At 37.1% G+C, this 22,617-nt stretch overlaps 2 protein-coding genes across 10 annotated transcripts; both read left to right on the forward strand.

The window, feature by feature from the left end:
• The first annotated feature begins 1,381 nt into the window (after positions 1-1,381).
• On the forward strand, positions 1,382-11,674 carry LOC135606963 (probable aminodeoxychorismate synthase, chloroplastic). Of its 2 annotated transcripts, none has more exons than XM_065098348.1 (13): positions 1,382-1,784; positions 2,759-2,890; positions 3,020-3,087; positions 3,554-3,618; positions 3,835-3,901; positions 4,621-4,896; positions 4,965-5,085; positions 5,302-5,540; positions 7,730-7,839; positions 7,943-8,045; positions 8,544-8,626; positions 9,764-10,414; positions 10,846-11,674. In XM_065098348.1, the coding sequence occupies exons 1-13, from the start codon at positions 1,472-1,474 to the stop codon at positions 11,366-11,368; spliced, it is 2,751 nt and encodes a 916-aa protein (XP_064954420.1). In that variant the 5' UTR covers positions 1,382-1,471; the 3' UTR covers positions 11,369-11,674. The 2 variants fall into 2 exon arrangements, with proteins under 2 accessions (XP_064954420.1, XP_064954419.1); XM_065098347.1 differs by having other exon boundaries at positions 4,965-5,072; positions 5,277-5,540.
• Positions 11,675-11,978: 304 nt separating this feature from the next.
• On the forward strand, positions 11,979-21,992 carry LOC135582070 (uncharacterized). 8 transcript variants are annotated; one of them, XR_010485049.1, is made up of 8 exons: positions 11,999-12,269; positions 14,606-15,997; positions 17,774-17,834; positions 17,915-18,030; positions 19,885-19,975; positions 20,144-20,212; positions 21,214-21,261; positions 21,556-21,992. XR_010485049.1 is itself a non-coding variant. In XM_065098350.1 (7 exons), the coding sequence occupies exons 2-7, from the start codon at positions 14,808-14,810 to the stop codon at positions 21,595-21,597; spliced, it is 1,548 nt and encodes a 515-aa protein (XP_064954422.1). In that variant the 5' UTR covers positions 12,122-12,269; positions 14,606-14,807; the 3' UTR covers positions 21,598-21,992. The 8 variants fall into 8 exon arrangements, 6 of the variants coding, with proteins under 6 accessions (XP_064954424.1, XP_064954425.1, XP_064954423.1 ...); XR_010485050.1 differs by having other exon boundaries at positions 12,000-12,269; positions 20,091-20,212; positions 21,556-21,587; XM_065098350.1 differs by lacking the exon at positions 20,144-20,212 and having other exon boundaries at positions 12,122-12,269.
• The last annotated feature ends 625 nt before the right edge of the window (positions 21,993-22,617 follow it).

Here is a 22,617-nt window from a genome sequence, read left to right on the forward strand (position 1 = left end):
CTGTTCCTGTAGAATGACGACTTTGGTTGCAGGAAAATGACTGCCACTTACCCTTTGGGGTGTCTCTTTTCTCCTTCTAAGGGCATCTCTTTCTTTTGGTCTTGGGATAGGATATAGTCTGTCTCTTTCTCTAAAACTTAGATATCATCCTTGCAAGTTGAATCGGATGTCGGAATCTATGAGTTATTCGAGACAATAATTTGGATCGCTATTACCATAAGAAATGGATCAAATAGACATTGAATTGATATACCTTTGAAATGGTTAGAAACGAAACAAACATAATTTTGGATTAAATCTTGCTTAATCCAATAATACCTTTTGTGGAATCTATGTTAGTGATATCTCTATGAATTCATAATTTAATTTTTAAATAAAAATAATAATTAATATGATCATTATTTTTGACTAATTTGGATTGGAGACACGAAGCTAAATCGATAATAATCCAATAATAATTATTAAAATAAATGATATATAATAAGGTCATTTGAAGCTTATTTTTATTTCGAACTCATTGAATTAATCTTAGTACTCGAACCTTATATATATATATATATATATATATATATATATATATATATATTTCATTAGTAATAAAGTCAGAGATATTATCTAACACATTCGAACATAATTTTTTATAAAAAAATGAATTAAAACGAGACACATGATATGATTTTTTATTCTTTAAGTAAAAATCTATCACTTGACTAGATTATATTTTACTTTGTTTGAATAAATTTAATATTTTTTAGATGTAATAACATTTAAGAAGGATTCATTTTGTCATGTTGGGTTGATAACTAAAGCCGATCATAATAATATTTAATATTTTCTAATAAGTCATGATTTGATTTATTAAATAAATAAGGTTTTACTTAAAAAGATTTTAAATTAAAATTCCCGTGAACTATTAAGTGTTTAGTATAATTATAGACTTGCTTTTTTCACTGTCACTTTGAACTTTCTTTTACATAATTGATTGATTAATTTCGCCAAAATGTAATAATATGGACTCTTACTTAAATTACTTCGACCTTCTTAATTTGATGTCAATTATGACATCCTCCAATGTGTCCAAAGCTTACTATATTTATGCTTTTATTCCAATTTTCAATATTCTTTTTTAATATTTAAATAAAAAATATATATTTTGTTTTATTTAACTCTATTCTTCTATACTCACTCACGTGCATCTCATGTGCCTAGAACACCCGGCCCCCTCTTTGGTCGCGTGCAGATGACGCCTGCCCTATCGGCCATTATGGTTCCCCCGATCGAGCTCACTTGACATTGGCGCCTCTCGCCGGCTCACGTTACCCCGAGCCTACCCGCGCGCACACCGCAACCCAACTTAAAGGGGGAATAAAAAGCCGCCACGAGCTGCTCCGCTCTCCACCCGACTCTTCTCTTCTCTTCCTTCGCCCGCAACCCAAAGAGAGGAGAGGAGAGGAGAGGAGTAGGGAGGGAGATGTCGGCGATCTCGTGGAGACCGAGCGCCCGGGCCGTCGCTCGAGGCCTCGCTCCGCGGCCGGTGCTGTCACCTCGTCTCGCGCCGCGCTCCCTTGCCCTGATTCCGGACCTCGCCGCGCGACCCATCTCGCCGCTGGTGGCCCGGCGGCGCGCCCACGGAGGAGGGTTGGGGAACCCTGGCGATGCCGAGGACGGGGAAGAGGAGGGGGAGAATAAGATCTCGAGCGATGACGTCGTGCGGACGTTGCTGATCGACAACTACGATAGCTATACGTATAACATATATCAAGAATTGTCTGTCGTTAATGGCGGTGAGCTCCTTGTCTTTGTCGATCTTTCATTCGTTCTCGTGCTACTGTTCCTTTTTATTTACTCTGGAATCTCGGGATTTGTGTGCCCTTGTGACAAAATGGCCTTTTCATTTGTTCTTTAACGTTCCTGATCCAATTCGTGCGACTTGGCTCCGCATCCGAATACATGGGGATAGATTGATTTACTGTATCAGGATGTCATTTGTTTTGTTTGTACTTCTCTGTTTTCTTTGAAGTTATAGAGCGGGATCTATTCTGCTTATACCGTTGCGTGGATTATGTCTCTGTTTTTCCTCTGATATTATGCAGACGTTGAACGTTGTTCTATTCTAGCCAAATTCATACTTGAATTCTTGAGCACTTTCCTTGTTCAATGCATTTATACCGTTTACTCGGAACTTATAATTAGAGCTTGAGGAAGCTATCCTTTGCCATCTTAGTACAAGAGTTTTCTTTCGTTTTAATGCTACAATCCTGCAAGATGGGTTGGCAATAAAATTCGTTTATTTGGAAGGACTAGGTATAAGAAATTGACACTGACTTTGGTGAACCATTTGAGAACGTAATTATTGTATTCATGGCAGACAAAGTAAGAAGTAAAATAAGTTGTTAAAGAATCAATTAATATTGTGCAGTCATGCATAATGAAGATTGGAAGAGGCCTTTATTAAGTTGGGATTATGGAATCGTTTTCATTAGTCTATCACATGTGACACCATGGTGATGGACACCCCGGCAAAATTTGAACCAAGGATCGCACCTTATAAAAGAAATAATATTTGAAAATTTCATGTAGGCGTTCAGAAACCTGAAATGATTTTGTAGCTTATACTTGTGCTAGATTATCATTCAGTAAACACGAATAACGAAACCTTTTAGTTTTTGTTATGAGTTTTTCTTTTTATATCAATTTTATTTTTGGGTCCTAACATTCTTTCTCTTTGTTTCTGCTTGTGTATTATTTCCTTTAATAGTGCCGCCTGTGGTGGTTCATAATGACGAGTGGACATGGGAGTACATCTATCATTGTTTGTATAAAGAAAAGACTTTTGACAATATTGTCATATCACCTGGACCCGGAACACCAACATGCCCGAAAGATATAGGTCAGTACTTAGCAGAATAAATTCATGTTTTGATGCACATGTCTTGTCAATTATCGAATTTTAGATGCCATCCTACCAATTCTTGAATTGTTAATTGGAGTATTTTTCTTCTTTTCCTGGTTTCTACAGGAATCTGTCATCGGATACTTCTTGAATGCAAGGATATCCCTATTTTGGGTGTTTGCCTTGGTCATCAGGTGATTGTTTGTGTGTTTGGCCATCTTTATATCATTTCCATCCTTTATTTTTACCACAATATTAGCAAGAGAACTCAGTCTAACGTGCACATACTTATTGTATGAATTTAAAGCATTACCATATTGAGTCATAATAATCACAAGCTCATAATGATTTACACACCGTGATTAATGCTACATAGAACAACTTATACAGCATTACCATAGGTTTATTTTGTAATGGAAATTTATAGAAACGGAAATTTATAAATGTTATACTGCTAGGGGGATTTGTCTAGAAAACAGGAATATCGGCTTATCTAAATAGTTGACACTATCACTTTTAGAGTTTTATTGTCATTTAGAAAAACAAAAAGTTGCATGCACAGTTATTATTGCTATACATGCTGATGGGTGGAATATAGGTGAGATTTTTCTTTTTCTTTTTTCACACTGTTACTTATGCAATAAATTTCTGCTGCCTCAGGTGTTGGGATTTGTTCATGGAGCTGACATTGTTCATGCCCCTGAACCTATTCATGGACGTCTCAGGTGAAATCTCCGTAGCTGGGACCAGTCAGTGAAAATAGAACATAAATGTCTAGTATTGATATTTCGTAGCTGAGTTTTAGTTTTTGGCCCAGCACATCTTCCAACATTTATGTTAGTTCCATTAAGTATTGGATGAGCTTAACTGTTTTACTGGGATTGTATTCAGTGCTATCATGTGACTAACAGATGTTTTGTTTTTGTTTTTATTCACTTCAGTGAAATCGAGCACACAGGTTGTGATCTCTTCAAAGATATTCCATCAGGAATAAATTCTGGTTTCAAGGTGACCCCACTTACACATATATTAGCTACATGTAGGTTCTCAAATTTCACAACATTGTAATAGGTCATTTTTGTGCAAGTTGTTTTCGACGTTGATTTGACTATTTATTAATCCTTGTGTTGTTAGTTGAATTGATATGGCAATAAAGTCGTGAGTCCCAATTATTTAGGGTTCGCTACATGGATCTTTTTTTCTGTCATTGAGATTTGTAAATTGTTATTTGTCTAGTTTAGTTTAGAGTATTTAAATCTTTATTTATAGTTTCTATTAAGGTCTTTTTAGGTCTTCCTCTGTCTCTCCCTTTATCATTAACATTAATCATTACGCTTCTTCTAACTACTATATCCATAGGTCTTCTAATCACATATCCATACCATTTTAAGCGATCCTCTCTCATCTTATCCTTTATCGAAGCGATATCTAGTTCATAAATAAAAATATTTCTTTTCCTTTCTTTCCTAGTAACTCCACACATTTATCTCAACATTCTCATCTTAGCAATACAAATTTTTTGTATATGTTATTTTTTAATTATCTAATACTCAGAACTATAAAACATTACAAACTGTTTAATTGAATTGATGCATGTATATAAATCATACAGAATATGATGTCTGCCTAAGTTCAACATGGTTTTTCTTCTTTTTCTTTTCTTTTATGATATCTTATAAGATAAAATATGCTTTGTTCTCTGTTGACTAATGTCTAAGAGTGTGCAGGTTGTGCGGTATCATTCACTTGTAATAAATGCAGACTCACTTCCAAAGGAGCTAATTCCAATAGCATGGATTAGTTCTGGGCATACACTTTCTTTTCTAGAAGCACAAGAATCTGACATGATTCCTGATGCTTTTGGGAATCAGCTAAACCAATGTCAAGCAATTGGTCATCATATTGATGACACCTTATCTTCTATTAGCAACGCTAATGACTTTGGTAGCAGAAAACTCTTGATGGCTGTAAGGCACTCCACCAGGCCTCATTATGGCGTGCAAGTATGTGGTTTCTATGTTTTGTTATCATACCCTCATGCTTCTTTCATCTAATCATTATATTTTCCCAGTTCCATCCTGAAAGTGTTGCTACTTATCATGGAAGACAAATATTTAAGAACTTCAAAAAGATGACTGTTGACTATGGTACGAGGAGGTCGCTGCTTCATGAAAGACAGGTTCACAATTGTGGTAAATAGCAAATATTTCTAATTGCCATGGGATGTGCCATATAACTTCCATCGACAAGCAATTTTCAATTTGAACTTTTACAATTATCATTTCTTAGTTCCCCATGGGATAATAATATCTCATTTCACATTTAAATAACTTGTCTTTTTTTTTGTTCCATTAAAGAAGTAGAACTTACTGACATGATACAGGTGTCTCGTGCATGTCAATCACTAGAAGAACTTCCCAAGGGTGAGTTATTATGGGAAAGAAGTGCCATCAGGCAGTTTGTAGATGTGTATGGAATCTCAATGCCTCTGCTAAAAGGTGTTGATGTCAAGTATCTAAGCTTGCAGTGGAAGAAGTTCGATTCCTTGTTAAGTGAGGTTGGGGGGTCAGAAAATATTTTCCGTGAGCTGCTTGGAGATTATAATGTTGACAACACATTTTGGTTAGATAGCTCCTCAACTGATAAGGTATCATGTTAAGATTCCTAATACCGACATATTATTTTAACAGTTGCTTTTCTTTGATGTTTTAAATGCATATTCTCTGATGTTTAAATGCACATGGTGGTAAAAGTTTGGATTCCATTTTCCCAATTCTTGTGAAAAGCTTCAGTATGTCTAAACGTTAACTAATTGATGGAAAATAAGACAATTGAAAGATCTGTTTCAGTTAGGTTTCTGATTTAAATGTGTAAAAAAGGTGGCAAGTTAGAAAATTATTAGAAGCCTTTGCTGATGTAGACACGTATTTAGGCACATGCAAAAATAGGGCTAATTACATATTACCCTTTAGACTTCTTTAGCATCCCGGTCCCCAGACTTCTAAAATTTATATTGAAATCCCTATAGTTATAAAAGTGAAACTTTTAATCTCATTTAACCTAACGTCGTCGGCTTTACTGACAGAAGATATAGTACGTGACAACACGTGTATGAATAGCACGAAAACGATATGAAAAAGGTAATTTTAATGGTGGGGGCAGATGGTGGCATCGTGAGTGGTTGTTGTGGTGATGGTCAGCGATAATGACGCGATGGTCAGCCTTGCCAATGTCGATTCGAGCATCAACGAGGAGGAAGAGGAGGCATTTACATCGGCGGGAGGTGAGGCATTTACATTGACGTCGCACTGCTCTGCCTCATCTTCGTCCGGTGTCGCTTTGCATCTACATCGGTGTCAGAGGTAGGTGAGGCCACCACCACGACGTCACACTCAAATCCTCGGACGATCTCTTCGTCTAGTGGCGCGACAGATTCAAGGAAGGGGCGGTGGGCGGCGAGAAGGAAGAAGAGGTTGCGAGCGAGCTTGGCGAAGAGGCGCGCCTGCTTCGAGCTCTCGAGATTTAGTTGACGAACGAACGATGCGTACGCCTCGGCCACAGCGGCATGGTTGTCGACCTGCTTCCGGATCAGCTCTGCCCATGATTGGAGGGGATATGATCGAACGACGAGGACTGATAGCTGCACAAAATGGAGGCCCGAAGAGTACATATCCGATGGTAAGAGAGATAGCAAACCCTCATCCTCCTTCCTGCTCATCATATCTGTCGTTGCCATCTTTCTGATACTCTCCCCCACTACCACAGCATCGAAGGTGAACAGGAAGGAGGATGAGGGTTTGTTGTCTCTCCCGTCGTCGAATCTATACTCTTTGGGCTTCCATTTTGTACAGCCGTCAGTCCTCGTCGTTTGATCGGATCCCCTCCGGTTGTGGGTGGAGTTGATTTGGAAGCAGGTTGCGACCACGCTGTTATGGTCGGGGCATACGTGTCATTCCTGCACTGGCTAAAGCTCGAGAGCTTGAAGCAGGCATGCCTCTTTGCTGAGCTCACTCGTAACCTCTCCCTCCTCGCCGTCCACTCCCCCTTCCTTGAATCCGCCACGCTATTGGATGAAGCGACCGTCCAAGGAGTTGAGCACGACACCGTGGTGGTGGCCTCACCTGCCTCCTCTTCCTTCTTCGGCACCAATGCAGATGTAGAGCAGTGCCGAAGGAGGAAACGGAGGCAGAGCGGTGCAGTGCTGACGCAGATGCCTTCTCTTCCTCCTTCGAAAACTGACGCAGATGCTTCATTGCTCTACCTTCTCTTCCTCCTTATCATCGATGTTTGGATCGATATCGACAAGGCTAACCATTGTGTCGTTGTCGTCGACCACACCATAACAGCCACCCATGATGCCACTGTCCGCCACCACCATTAAAATTACTTTTTTGCCTATCGTTTTTATGCTATTCATACACGTGCTGTATCTTCCGTCGGTAAAGCCGATGGCGTTAGGGTAAATTGGGTTAAATGTTGCACTTTCATAATTATAGGGATTTCAATACAAATTTTTTAAGTATGGGGACCGGGATGCTAAAGAGATCTAATTACAAGAGATAATATGTAATTAGTCCAAACATGCACACAAAACATCATTCAGTAATGTAGTCTGTTATTTCATTCACTTGCTGATTGATTTATCATTGCCTCTCAGTGGATTATTTTCTAATGTTATAAATGTATCAATGTGTAATCTTTCTGTAGATGCTTTATCATTAATTATTATTGTGGTGGTCCTTTTTGTTATATGATATGTGTTATTTGTTGTCATCCTATTTTTCCCTCTTTCATAGCCAGACAGCTCATTCGAGATTTGATCTAAGCTCTTTTTAGGGTAGGGCACGCTTTTCATTCATGGGTGGCAAAGGGGGGCCTTTATGGAAGCAATTGACTTTTCGTCTGTCTGATAAAACTCCATCTTGTCAAGTTGGACATGAAAAAAGGTCCGGGCTTAACTGCAGTCCATGGTTATTTGTGTTAGTATAACTTGTACCAAACATTTCAGAGCAATACTACATTTTTTAACATAGTAACAGTTTGTTTCAGTAAAATGACAACCGAAGCTGGAGGGTACCTGACAATTGAGGATATCTATGGATCCTTGAAGACAATTTTTGTTAGGGATGGTCTGTTTGATTTCCTGAAGAAGGTACTGTTCTTTTTCTAAATACTTGATTATTTGGTTCACATAATCTGCAGACGTATGCATGACTATGACTATTTCTTGAACTTTTTTTTGTTTGGAATCTTGTTAGTTTCTGACAATTCCATGCCCTAGCTCGGATGCTACTATGAGGCTGCCTTAAAATTGTTAGCAGTATAGAAATTAAATTCCATGATATGCATGTAAGGCTGTTTCTCTGTGTCCAAACACACCTAATTGAAGTGCTTGTTAGGTTATGTTGGAACTTGGAAGCAAGGTTTGACGTACCGAAGTATAATGCTCAGTATGGGTAGTACGTACCAATCCGATAGAGGATCGGTATGAGCTGTACATTGGTATACCTCAGTATATCATGTGTCAGTATGCTCGGTACAGCTTGGTATGTACCGTACCAATAATTGGTCGGTACACCGGTATGAACCTGTAATACGAACCAAAAGCACATTGTGATCAGTCTTTCTAACTTTTTCTTGATATATGCAGGAACTTGAATCATTTCACTATGACAGAAGAGATTATGAAGGCCTGCCCTTTGATTTTTGTGGTGGATACATTGGTTACCTTGGGTATGTGGAATCTTTTTTTCTGATAAGTGTTAATTATTACTCAGTGATGCTTTGACATACAAATATTTAAAAGTATCTTTGAGTTTTGGTGAATGGCCGGCGCATCTGCTTGATTATCTGTGATTAATCATTAATTAGGTCTATATTATCTGCTTGATTATCTGTTTCTATATTTCTGGCTGATTTTTGTGGACCACTGTGGCTTATTATCTGAGAGCTGGTTTTATGGATGTTAGATTATGAAGGAAAATATTTGAAACAGTTACTGAAAATTTGGAGATTATGTATAAAAAGAGTGCACTTTTTGGCACTACAAATGGCAGATTAATTTGATTTAAGAGGCTGTTGAGTGCTATATTGACTTTTGATAGCTTATAACTACTTGCATTAAAAACTTCTGTTTTCTAACTGGTTTCAGTTAAACTATCTCTTATATGTAATGCTACATGTGCAACCGATTGTTTTATATTAGATACCCATTATGGGACTATTGTGGGGCTTACAATTTTCTTTAAGCAATCACAATCTTCCTTTCTTAGATACCTGATGTTTTTGTTTGGTTAATAAACACCTACTCGAATAATCTGGATAGGTGATGTGCGATTCAAAGGTTTCATGGCCCACCACATAGGCCCTGGTGATTGTCCCCATCAGATTGGATAGTCATTGGGCTGCGAAGAAGGTCGCAGTTTAGTTCACGACCACAAGCATTTCATGGTCGGATACTATATTTGTGATGACCCATGCACAATATGCGTTGCCCCACAAAAAGATTAATGATGCTCTTTGGAGGTGGTAGCCAACCCATACAATATCTTAAGAAATAGCTCAGCCCCATTTGGGGCTATCTATTAGTTATTGCAGGGGGTATATAGTGGAATTCTCAAAGAAGTTCACCTAATGTAGTGGCGTTAACTAGGTGTAAATCTAGATGAATCTCAAGCATGCTGTTGAAAGGTAGAAAACACCTTTATTTTGGACTGGTTTCATATTTGATAACTTGCTCATACATATAATGTGAATCAGCAGGTAGTACTACTTTTAAAATTATTGAATAGTTAAATGCTTTTTTAGTTTTGTATCTTATTTGCTTGTATTATTTCATAAAGTTGTCTGAAATCTTAATTGACTGACCAGGTATGAGCTTAAAGTTGAATGTGGTGCATCATTTAACGACCACAAATCAAAGGCTCCAGATGCTTGCTTCTTCTTTGCAGATAATCTCGTGGTGATTGATCACTGGTATGGAGATGTATATATTCTCTCCTTGCATGATAATCATAATTCAGATACCTGGATGGGTCAACATGCAAACCTAAAAGGAAAATCATGGGTAGCTGAGACCGAGAAGAGGCTGCTCAGTTTAAAATCTTTATCCACCAAGAAGTTTAAGAATAAAACATCATGTGCTACCCCATCTTTTCCAAATGAGGGAAGCTTTATAGTTCAGAAGTCGAGAAGCCAATATATCAAGGATGTCGAGAAGTGTCTGCAGTTGATTAAAGATGGAGAAAGTTATGAATTGTGTTTAACAACACAGATGATGAAAAAGGTTGACAACATAAATCCTTTCAATTTATACCTCAGTCTCAGGAATCAAAATCCGGCCCCATATGCTGCCTGGCTGAATTTTACCAGGGAAGATCTATGTATATGTTGCTCCTCACCAGAAAGATTTCTTCGATTAGATGGAAACGGTATGCTCGAAGCGAAGCCCATTAAGGGGACAATAGCTCGTGGTAGAACACCAGATGAAGATGAACATCTCCGATTGCAGTTGCAATACAGGTTAGACTATAAACTCATGGTTTTTATTTTAGTGTTGGTTTCTCTTTCTTAGATAAGGAGCAATGCTTGTTTTCTATAACTAAGTTACCACATGTAGTTTTCTTTAAAGACAATTTATGTGTCTGTTAAGGTTCACTGGTTCACTTTTTTTCCAAGGCTTCGTAACATATAATTTGAATATTATTTATGCCTTGAGTTGTTTTACTAGAGAGTAGACTGTGCCTCCAGGTATGAGATTGACCTTCTTGAACTGAGATCAAGCTTTATTTTCTCAGATTCTAATCACTTTGTTAAGAATTTTCTGACCACTTTGTTCATTGGGAACTCTTATATCGGTTGGTTTCTTAAATTTAAGACTAAATTTAATATCGACTGCCTTTGTGGATCTTCTGCTGCTTAAATTGTTTCTTACATTTGTGTCATTTCAACAGTGAAAAAGACCAGGCTGAAAATTTGATGATCGTGGATCTTTTAAGGAATGATCTTGGACGGGTCTGTGAACCAGGCAGTGTGTGTGTGCCTTGTCTTATGGAAGTGGAATCATATGCAACCGTTCACACTTTGGTTAGTACCATCCAGGGGAAGAGAAAATCTAATGCAAGTCCTATTGATTGTGTTAGAGCTGCCTTTCCAGGTGGCTCGATGACTGGAGCACCAAAGCTAAGGTCAATGGAGCTTCTTGATTCGTTGGAAAGCTGCTCAAGAGGCATATACTCAGGATCTATTGGATTCTTCTCATACAACCAGACATTTGATCTGAACATAGTAATTAGAACTGTCGTCATACACAAGGGGGAAGCCTCTGTGGGAGCTGGTGGTGCAGTTACAGCATTGTCGATACCAGAAGATGAATATGCTGAAATGATGCTGAAAGCAAAAGCCCCAACAAAGGCTGTGGAAGAATGCAGCAAAGATTTGGATACCTGTGGCAGCTCAATGAAGATGGTCTCCTGATGGGTTACTATTACTCTCTTTACAGGAGTTTCTTAAGCCTTATTTCTAAAATTATATTATGCTTCACTCATGTTTGAGTGTGAAAAAAATTATAGGAACACAAGAAATTATTCATTGTTACAGAAATATGAAAGCTGATGAAATGATTTATATTGGCACTATTGCCTGCTTGTAAAAGTAATTGTGGGTTCATTTAGAACTTGAGGTGGTCTATTGTCTGTCACATAATGTCTTTCTATCAGCTTGTTGTATTATTTTTTATTTGAACTGATTGCTAATATTGTCAGCAAAGATATTTGCAAGTAATTTCTGTGGAATGGGATGCAGAAAAAAGAATTGGCTCAACCTTCAAATCGAGAAAAAAATCTGATTAGAGGAATTGCCTCTTTGTTTCTTTCTCTTAGAATTATAGTATTTGTATTAGCAGAATGATTACGGAAGTTTGCACTGCATGGTGAAATCACAAAGAAGCACATATTAGCCTTCACCTGTGTTGGCTGAGACAGGGAATAGGATCCCCTCACAAGGATGGGGGACGAGGTAGCGTCATCGAGCTGTATCTGACGTCAGCGGCGAGTTGAATGAGGCGGACCCCACCGTTCTATCGAGACGAAAAACCCTGTTCCCTGGTGCGCTCATTGGAAGGTGCCAAGAAGAGCCATGCTGATCTGACGGCTCTGATTTGGCAGATGCAGCGAGGAAGTGCTTTCACTCTCACGACATCTGGATCCAACGGCGGAGAATTTTTGGGACGGACGCTCCGAATAAAAGATCCCCCCATACTATTTGAACCCCCTACAAATGGAACGCGTTCGGTTGGTTATTTTGAGGAGTAATGTGGAATCTTTCACCCTTTCTTCCCCAAGAAAGGCCGGAAGGGGCGTTTGCGCTCGAGATTTCGGTAGATTCGTCCTCCCAACTTCATTGCTTGCTATCTGCTGATTTCTTGCTTTTGAGCATGTTCTTCTGGAAAGATTGTTCTGTTACTTGTTTAAATTGTTTGCGTTCCCAAATTTATCTGATTCCGAGCCATATCTTTTTTATCTTGAACTGAAGATGCTGTTGGGTCGTGTAAGGGAAGGCTTTCTGCTGATCTTTAAGGTTTTCTTTGATGCATTTTCCATGTTTTTTTGTGTGTAAATACGCTAGTTTCGGATTCAGGGGCGTCGCAAAATTGAAGACGTCTCGGCTAGGGTTTTCTCTGCATTCAAGAAAGCGGCCTTGGTTTGTCTCTCCTGTTAAATTATCTGGATTAAGAATTTCTATAGCGGTTAAATGCTCTGAGTTGACCACATCATAGATTATAGCCGAGATGCATCCCCAAGAGACGTGTTTGCCTTTTTTTCTTGCAGCTTATGATGCAGGAAAATTTGTGGTTGGGTCTTGATTTGAGTCTTGTTTAAGTTAGGATCATGCCATGAAGTTATCTAGGCGGGCCCTTTTCTTGTATGCAAAATCTTCCTTGTTCCTCCTGTCATGCTAGTTCCGGAATCAGGGGCATTGACGTTTTAGAGTGGTCTCACGTTATGATTTCTGCTGTTAGGTTTCTCTTTGAATTCAAGAAGGTGGCTTAGATTCGTGCCTCTTGTCAAATTATATGGATGCCTCTTGTCAAATTATATGGATTGAATATTTCTACAGGAGTTTTTTTCTCTGAATCACCCACATCAGAGACTATAGCCTGAGGTGCATACCGGAGATATCTGTTTGCCTAGTTTTCTTGCAGTTTTTCATTGAAGTCTTGTTTAGGTCGGGATTAAATCATGAGATAATTTAGGCAGGATTTTTCTTTGGATGCACTTTTCCTTGTTTCTTAGGTAAATGCTGGTTCCAGATTCAGGGGTACTGCAATTTCTGGTCTTAGGTGTTTGTTTTTGCCATAAAAGTGACCTTGACATATTTCTCATTGAATTTATTTTGGATTAAGAATTTCTCTAGGGGCTAATTATGCCGAGTCCGGACATTATAAATTATAGCCTGATATGCATACTCAAGTGATCTATAGGCCTGGTTTTCGTTCAATTCTTGATGTATGACAATTTGCATAGGATCTTTGTCTGAGTCTTGTTTATGTTAGGAGTGACTTCTGATAAGATCTAGGTAGATTTATTTCGTTTTGTGGTATTTGTGGATGTATTTTTTTCGTTCTCATTTTCAGTTTCCATATTAGAAAGGCTTGAGTTGGCAAAAAATGGTTGAACGAGACAAATTCCTACGTTGGCTAGGAATTGTAGCAAAATAGCAAACCTAGTGATTAAGACACTATAGAGGGCATCCCAAGATCAAAAGAGTTGGAGTTTAATATGTATTTGTGTGTATATATATACACACCTAGTTCATCTGTGACTTGATTCCTGATGACTTAAAATAATATACCAAAAATCTGGCTAAAATAGGGTTCTTATTCATCAGATCTACCCAAAATGGGACTCAAAACTCTTACCAAGAGTTAGTTACAGAATCATGACGATAATTGACTATAACTCCTAAAAGAAAGAACCAAGGAAATAAAGTAGTTGCCAAAAATCCTAAAATGAAAGGAAAGAACATTTTTATTTAAAATGAAATACAATAGTTTTACCCATCATCTTCATAAAGTAGAGTTATGTACATGGATCTTACCTAAAGTGGAATCGGTTGGAAGTCCTAAGAGAAATATGAAACCTAATTTAGAGATTAATAATTCATATGATTGATATTTTAAAACTAGTTAATTTAAATGAAAACTACTACTAGCGGGTTTTACATTTGGTTATCCCTGTGTTACATCGAATAGACAAGGCTAACAATGTTCGTTAAAGAGACATGGCTTAAAATACTTGAGAATTTATTTTGTGGACATGATACTTGAACCACACAATATTTGTTTGTAATTTCTCCTAGATGGTAGGGAACAGTAACATAATAATTGTGTGACAAGGGCTCTTGAAGTTGAAATTGTGACATCTTTATGCACAATGCATTCTAGAACTGGTGTTCTTCATACATAATAATTGTTTAAGTTTTTTGTTTGTAGGGAACAGTATCTGACTCATTCTATGTTTTCTCAGTTAACATTTATAGTGCATTTTTACTTGTTAAACATTAATATAGACATGATAATTTGTGAAAGTATTTGTTCATGGCATATGTTCGTTGATTGATATCTGGTTACTATGAAATCTCTCTTTATCTATGCTGGAAACAGCCAAAACTTTTATGATGTTGTAAATCCATCCTTCTGTCCACATGTTCCAGGTTGTTTCTTGCTCTTGGACTGTGCTTCTGAGATATCATTGTATCACTTAAGGTATGTTCCAAAAATAAAATGCAGTTTAAAAGTCTAATCCAGCCAAGACATAGTTGCCATGAGAAAAGGTGAAATGTTGATCCAGAGTTCTCATCCTAATTGTGTTACCGCATCATCATTGTATGCACTTGACTATAGCAACAACAGAACATGGACTTGCTTGGTTGGTCACATTCTAACGAAACTGGGAAGAAATCTGTAACTTGTGAAGTGTGCCCTTTGGAAACCCCCAGAACATTTACAGTTATTAGAGATGAAGAAAGCAAATCAGCTGGTTCCAGTATTCTAGAATTATCTTCCTGTGCCAATATATCAACAACAAGTGATATGCACATGAGTTTTGTGCATAAAATGGATGGTTATGTGTACAAACGAAGGAAGTTGCAGAAGAATGGTGTTGCACTTGTGTCAAAAGAAAATGTATCAGAAAGTACTAAAGAAGGCTCCTTTTGCCATTCTAGTGTAAGTTGTGAGGACAATTCATTGTCAGATAAAAATGATAATCCTCACAGAAATAAGAAATTTGCAGATTTTGGTGGAGCTGTTGAGAATGGAAATGTATTATCTGAAAGTTATCACCTGCTAGATCACAGAACTCCCTTCATCTCACAGAAAGATGTTATTACGGAAGTAATATTAGACCCAAATTGTATTCCTAATAATAGATCTATTGGAGAAAACAAAGTACATACTGAGTCACCTGTCAAGTGCCTTCAGAAATCGGAATCAGATTACAACTCTGGTATAAATGACAGATTTTCAACATCAAAGTCCAATAATAATCCCAGTTCATATTGCATAAAGAATGAAGTGGAGACTGGTGAGTGCTCTTCATTGGATAATGTCATTGCCGATCCATTGGGTGATTTCCATTCAGCAAAGGAGCTGTGCATTTTTGTTCTTAGAACTAATGGTTTACTTAGGGGAGCATGTGAGAGTGGTGCATGGGTTTCTCCTGAGGTTCTAGATCACCATGAACCCACTTTTCAATCATGCAAGATATGTTGTCAATTGGGACAACCATTGAAGATGCTAATTTGTGACCTTTGTGAAGAAGCGTTTCATGTGTCTTGTTGCAGACCGAAAATAAGAAATTTGCCAGTTGATGAGTGGTTTTGTCAATCTTGTTTCAGTAAGAAGCCAAAGTCCTTTATTGATGAGAAATCTGGGAAAACATGTACTTTGGTGGATGAATTTCCAGGGCACAGGAGAAGAGTATCTCATAGAGTTTTGGACCCTATAGCATTCATGTTGCGAGACGGCCAGCCTTATACAACTGGGGCTCGCATCGGGAAATATTTTCAAGCGGAAGTTCCTGACTGGTCGGGTCCAATACCTGAGTGCGTGCTTCTAATGCCTCTATCATAATTTTCATAAGATTTAGTTTGGTAGTACATTTAACAAGTTGCCATCCTATAAGTGAAATACCCAACAATTCCTGTAGGAACTAGCATAAGACCAGGACCTTCATCGTAATATTGTGTTTTATTCTTAGAACCAAGTACTGCATTTGTTTATGATAGCCTGATGTGTCTAACCATGATTTTAGTATCACCAAACATGGGTGTGACTTCTGAGCCCATACGTAAAACTGGCATGATTCACAGGAGCATGCCTAGCATGAGATGGTTCAGCAGGTGGCCTGTACAGTAATGCCCAGGTGCCCACTGACAACCAGCTATTGGCATTATACCTGCATGATGATCCTTGCTTAAAATTTGAAACATTCTCTGTCCAATTGCTTAGAATTATATCATGGTTTATGTTCAATTCTGTCTGTGATTTGTGATGTATTTTGCATGTATGAATGGATGGGGATAATAAATACAGATATCTACCTTGGTGCAAAATAGAAGGGAGCCTCATGCACTTGGCCATGCTTATTTATGTCTACAGGTTATATTTAGTTAAGTTGGAATTCTCTATGAGATCAATAAGGTATTTGCTTCTCATATTACTCGATCACTAGAATAAAATTGAAATATTAAAATCACCCTGCCCTTTTGTCCAATCCTAGTATTCTCGTTTCTGCTAAACAGTTGCTATTGTGAAATTTTTCTGAAGACCTCTGAAGTATGTAATGGGGGCTGGTGATATCAATCATGTCACATCAGTCAAGTATTGGTCTATCACAATTTCCAGCAACCTACCTTAAAACTTTAGTTAGATAATTACTCATATTACATCTTAATGAAATAGTTCTTTCCATGAATTTTGGTACTCCTTGTCTTTACATTGCGGCACAAATACAATGGGAGTTGACAAACGAACCTTTTAACTATGAAAATATGATTATCGTTGAAGCACATAGATTCACTAACCTTTTCTAATATCATACAAAAGAACTATCAGTGACTAAATACTTCATTTTGCTATTTGAACTCACAGTTTATAGCTATGAACTAATTTTAGGAAGTATTTAGTCACAAGATAAGAGGGAGGTTTCATGAGAAGACATGTTTGGAAAGACTGACTTGGATGAGGTATAATTTCTAGAGGATGGTTATTTTGGTAATAGATGTACAAGTTATATTTTAATGCTTCTCTGCTGAGAGGCGAAAAGGAGATTTAAGGCAAAGGCTTACAAGATCATCACCCTCTAAATAATATATACAAGCTAACTGTCAAGTATTTCTCATAGTTCGTCTTATCGGTTCATACCAACGTACCGACCAGTTGTTGGTACGGTATGTACCAAATTGTACTGAGCATACCGACACATGATATATGAGGGTGCATCGATACACTGCCTGTACCAGTCCCCTATCGGATTGGTACATACCGCTCGTACCGAGTGGTATGCTGCAATACGACGAACCTTTTATATCAACAAATTACACACCACTTGTGTGCCTCTTTTGGGAGATTTTGTTGATTTTACTTTTGTCATTACTCTTCTCTGATGAGCAGTTATATCATTCAGTGGACTTGATCTTTTTTATTCATTCTTGCTAACTCTATGAAGTGTGGGCTTTTATTTATTTATTTTTATTTCTCCCAACAAAGCTATTAGATACAGAATTTAAATCCATAGGCATCACAATATTTCTTGTTTGACATTAGCATCCACATTGAAGCTCATTGCTCCTTGGTCCATGGTTTGTACATGTCTGTAGTGGTTTCAATCCATATGGGGAGCCTTCAGAAGTGGATCCTGCTGAATACTCTAGTCTCAGTGTAAGACTTGGGAAATTAATTTTAATTATTTTATCATATCTCAGTTTCTTTTCTTTTCTTTGATCAATTGCCTTGTGTAGGTATGGAACAATTCCAGGCCACCAAAATCTACTTCTATTGGTAATTGGGTTCAATGTCGAGAAGTTGTATATACTGGTGATGATGATGAGGGTACTGTATGTAGAAAGTGGCGCAGGTAAACTTTTTTGTTGAATTTTGTGTGATTAAGTTTGCAGATATTTTATCCATTCATTTTATTGAATAGTATTTTATTTTATAACAATTAAAGTATAGTTATTGAGTCAATACTAGAGGACGAATTAGCAGTTTTGTTGATGGTAGAAATTGGGAGGTTTTACTAGCAAAACAAGTTTAATAGGATTAAACATGTTTGGTTTTCACTGAGGATGAAACAGTGGTAAAAATGATTTGTGAATACCATGCATGTGGACCCTACTGAAATACTTTATAACCTGCAAACACTTTTGGTATATGAAATCGTTATAACAATTCAATTTAGACTATGCAAGTGGTGCTCCTGAATGTAGACAGTATGAATGTAGAGAAGTTTTTGCTATCCTTTTTTATATTGATTGTCGTATTGGTACTTTTATTTGCTTCCTTTTGTTGGTTTTATTCAGATTAATGATATTGTATTTTTTTCTGGCAGAAGATTTTATATACACTTGTAGTTGTTCAGGATTAAATATTGTTCAATATTTATAGTTTTAAGTCTCTATGGGATTGGCTTTAAGACATAATAGATGAGCATTTTCTTTAGAGAAACTTCAAACATAACAATTTTGCTGCATAATTGACATAACCTCCTACATCACAGTTTTTTTTTCTTTCTTTTTTGTTCATATGAGAAAGAAAAACAAAGAGGTAACTTCAGTGAGATATGCCACCAAATATACGATTACCATTGATGAATGAAGAGCATCATATTCATCCAACATTAGTTATAGTTGATGGCAAAAACTGGATGGAGGTGGATACAGATGTCAGATGGTAGGGTAGGTAGGAAGAAAAAAGCAGTGATTAAATTATGGGTCAAAGAAAGCTTGTCCTGGCAGAGATTAAGGATGAAGTAGATTTAGAATTTTGACCCTTTTTCTGTGTGATAATCTTGATTAATATATGATTTGGCTTGGGTTGCAATAACTTGGTGCTGGTCTGACCAAATTTGGGTAAATCGATGAAAGCCTTTGCAATTTGGTATTCCCTGAAGATGTATCATGGTTGTATCTTTATTTTGTGGTTTAATGTCACAAGTTACATTTTAAATTCTCAATCTTTATTGAACTTATTATATAACACTTGTGTTATGTAGTTTTTCTCCTTCATTCCTGAACTAGTGTCTCCAATCAAGCGGGAAAGACACAGACATTGATTACAAATATACCTATGGGGTAGCAACCATCCATAGCGCAACCAGTATTCATGAATGATAATTTCGGAAGAAATAGCAGACTGCTCCAACCCACATTTGAGGTTGAGTTTTTAGCACATTATGACAACAACAACAACAATGAAGCTGTAATTGTCCCAACTATCTGGATTCAATTACATGGATTTTCCCACCATTGAGCTCTGTATAATTTGATATGTCTAGTTTAATCAAGAGCATATAAATATTGTTTTATTGTTTCTAGAAAAGATCTTAGGTTCCCAACCTTTTCTCACACCAATTATCCTAATTGATTTAGATCATCTAATCACAACACTTGTTCTTGAATGAAAACATTACTAGTAGTAGTGGGTTTAGTATTTATTCTCATTATGCTTAGCAGTTTGATAATCACAATGACATACAATCTTAATCAGTTTATTCCTTTGAACCTTATCACAATAGGTAATTTGACTGGAAAGTAGCAATGGTACAATTAACGTAACCTGCTCTGTAATGTTTTGTGCTATCTAATACAGGACCAGTGCAGTAAACAGTTATTGAACTTTGGAAGTTTCCCATTTAAATTGATTATGCTAATAATACTGTGGATGCTAGATCGATAACTTTGTAAAGTTATCTTCTTTGGATCTGTTGCAGGGCACCATTGTTTGTAGTTCAAACTGATGATTGGGATTGTTCTTGTGCGGTGGTTTGGGATGCAATTCATGCTGACTGTGCTGTTCCTCAGGTTAAAGTTGCATTTAGACAATATCTTTGGACCTTAATTGCTTTTTAAACTACAATATCCAAAGTTGTGTTTATTGTTTATATTATGCATTTATTATTTGTCCTCTTTTCTATAGTTGCAATGTGGTAACTAGTTGGGAATGAGCCTGATTCTAATGTCATGCTCCAGGATAAGTTAACTTGTGGATCCATTGTTGATATTTGTGTGTTGGTCTGACCACTCAAGCTTATCTGTCTTGTAAGGTTTCTTTGTTCCAATTTATCTCCTCTATTGATTGTTAGATTATTTTTTCTTTTTTGCAGTTACTGTTTTATGTTGGTAGTTTTCATTAGTTTGGCAATTCCTTCTGCAAATCCATTATTTTTCTCGAGTAACCTTTTCGAATCAGTTATACTGTTTACAGTCTCTCAGATATTATGTGCTGTTCTTTCTGATTTAATTTTTCCATCAAAATCCTGTATTGCATCACAACAATCCTGATTAAATTGTTGGATGTACGATGATAATCTAATTTACAGACATAATGGCAACATGTTAGAACATAGAAGATCTTTCATTTATTAAAAAAACGTAGTAATAATTTGTTTTTGGTGAACATGTGCTGATTTGTTCATATTAATTCTGGAATTTCTTTTGTTCTTAAATAGTTGAAATATTTCATTTAGTAAGTGTATCGAGTGGTTAATATACTTCTATGTAATTTATCAGTGAACAAGCACAAACATTAAAGCACACTTATCAATGCATTTCCTCAGTTGTTGGTTGATTTTTTTTTTTTAATGCAGCTGGCTCATATGATAGTGTCTTCTACCCCAAAGAGCCATATTAGTTAGCTTAGGTTGTTACATGGAGCATTAGGTAATAGGTTGTTTCTTCAGTATAATTTACCTTTACAGGTAAGTAGCCATGACAGTCTGCAGAATGTTTGATATGCTGTTATGTTTGCAGACGAAAATGAGACAGGCTGTCATCTTTTCTTTTCCTCTGTTGATAGTGAACTGTTTTGCGATATAATATTTCCATTTATAGCCATTATTATTTTTCATTTTTATAGCATTTGATTGCATGATTACCCTTCAATTTCTTTGTTATTTCATGCTTGTTGTAGTACCTGTTAATGCGGGATCTGCTGTTCGTCAAATCTTTCTCAGCTTTATGGCATTTGATTGTGTGAAATCACCAATTTGGACTACTTTGTTTTTATGCTTTGCTAAATATGCTCTCATATGTGATTCTAGGAACTGGAAACAGAAGTTGTCCTGAAGCACCTTAAATTCATAGAGATGGTAAGTCATATATTTTCTTTTTCCCCATAAGTGTTTATTTGGATGCTTCTTTGCAACCTGCGACCAGGATTTTAGTCATGCAAGTAGTCTCTCATAGGATCACAATTTTTTTATTTTATTGTATACTCATGATCTTGTCAACTTAAATGCTTGGTGTTTCTGATGCCTGAGTTTAAAACAAATACACATTGCTTTGTCTTCATACGATCGAGTTGGCATCCGTGAATCATGGATATAGATGTTAGATACTTAATACAATGATTATTTGTTCTGAGAAGGTATATTTTCATGCAGCTGAAGCCTCGGCTAGCCAGTAGAAAGCAGAAATTAGGATGAACAGCAGCGTTGTGCAACGATTGTAGTTACACAAGGTGGTGGTCGGTGAAAACAAAATTGTTGATGCTGTGCAATTCATCATGTATGATTAAGTTATCTGAGCTTATGCGCTTCTTATGCGTCCTCATTGATCATTTTATTCTTTTGAGCGGCTGCACTTAAAAGAGTTAAGGTTGATGTACCACATGGTGTGTTAGTTTTGCTTCCCAATTTTGACCATCCCCTATCAGAAAATTGTCATCACTGTTGGTCCTCCTGGCACGCACGATGCCCGATTTTGACCATCCACGTGAGGATTTTTTTTTTTCTTTTTGTAATCATCACTGATCCTAGCAAGGTGTTTCATATTATAAATTGTATTATGTGGATAATGGATGTGTTATATTCCTTGCTCATTTGCTTGTATTTTGCTTTCAGCCACATGTTTGTTTTGATTGGGCTCTCTTGCTCTATTTTTGAGAATTACCCCATTGGGTTGGCTTGTCGCAGAAGATATGTTGAATTTTGATTGTAGTGATTGGTTCAGATTGTAGTTAACGATCCCATGGTTAAGGCAGGTCGAGTAAGTTTGTGTGGTTTGATTTAGCGGTTGGTTCTCTTCGTCGTATTGATGTGTATCAGATTGGGACGATAACGTCGTTCATGAAATAATAATCATCGTTCATCATCACCCATCAACGTGCTTGTCATCTTGGTATCGCCTTTCCTCACGAGCATTCAACACAATGACATAGTAACTGACAATGGGTGAGAGGATGAAATGTGCACAGGCCAACTACAAACTCCTTGCTTTAGATGTGCCACTTTTTGCATGGAGGAAATTAATCACCCTGCCAGCAGCTTATATTATATTGGGTATCTATCATCAACCAACACCCACGCCGCACAGTGCAGGCCACTAAATGCATCAAGGAACAACCTAATGGAAGAACAACTATATAAGATAAAAAAGAATAGAAAAGATCAGCATATTTGCATGCTCTTCACACAGAAAAAGATGCGTCGTTTGTGATGTGCATA

This window comes from Musa acuminata, chromosome BXJ2-3, assembly GCF_036884655.1.
Source record: "Musa acuminata AAA Group cultivar baxijiao chromosome BXJ2-3, Cavendish_Baxijiao_AAA, whole genome shotgun sequence".
Lineage (NCBI taxonomy): Eukaryota > Viridiplantae > Streptophyta > Magnoliopsida > Zingiberales > Musaceae > Musa > Musa acuminata.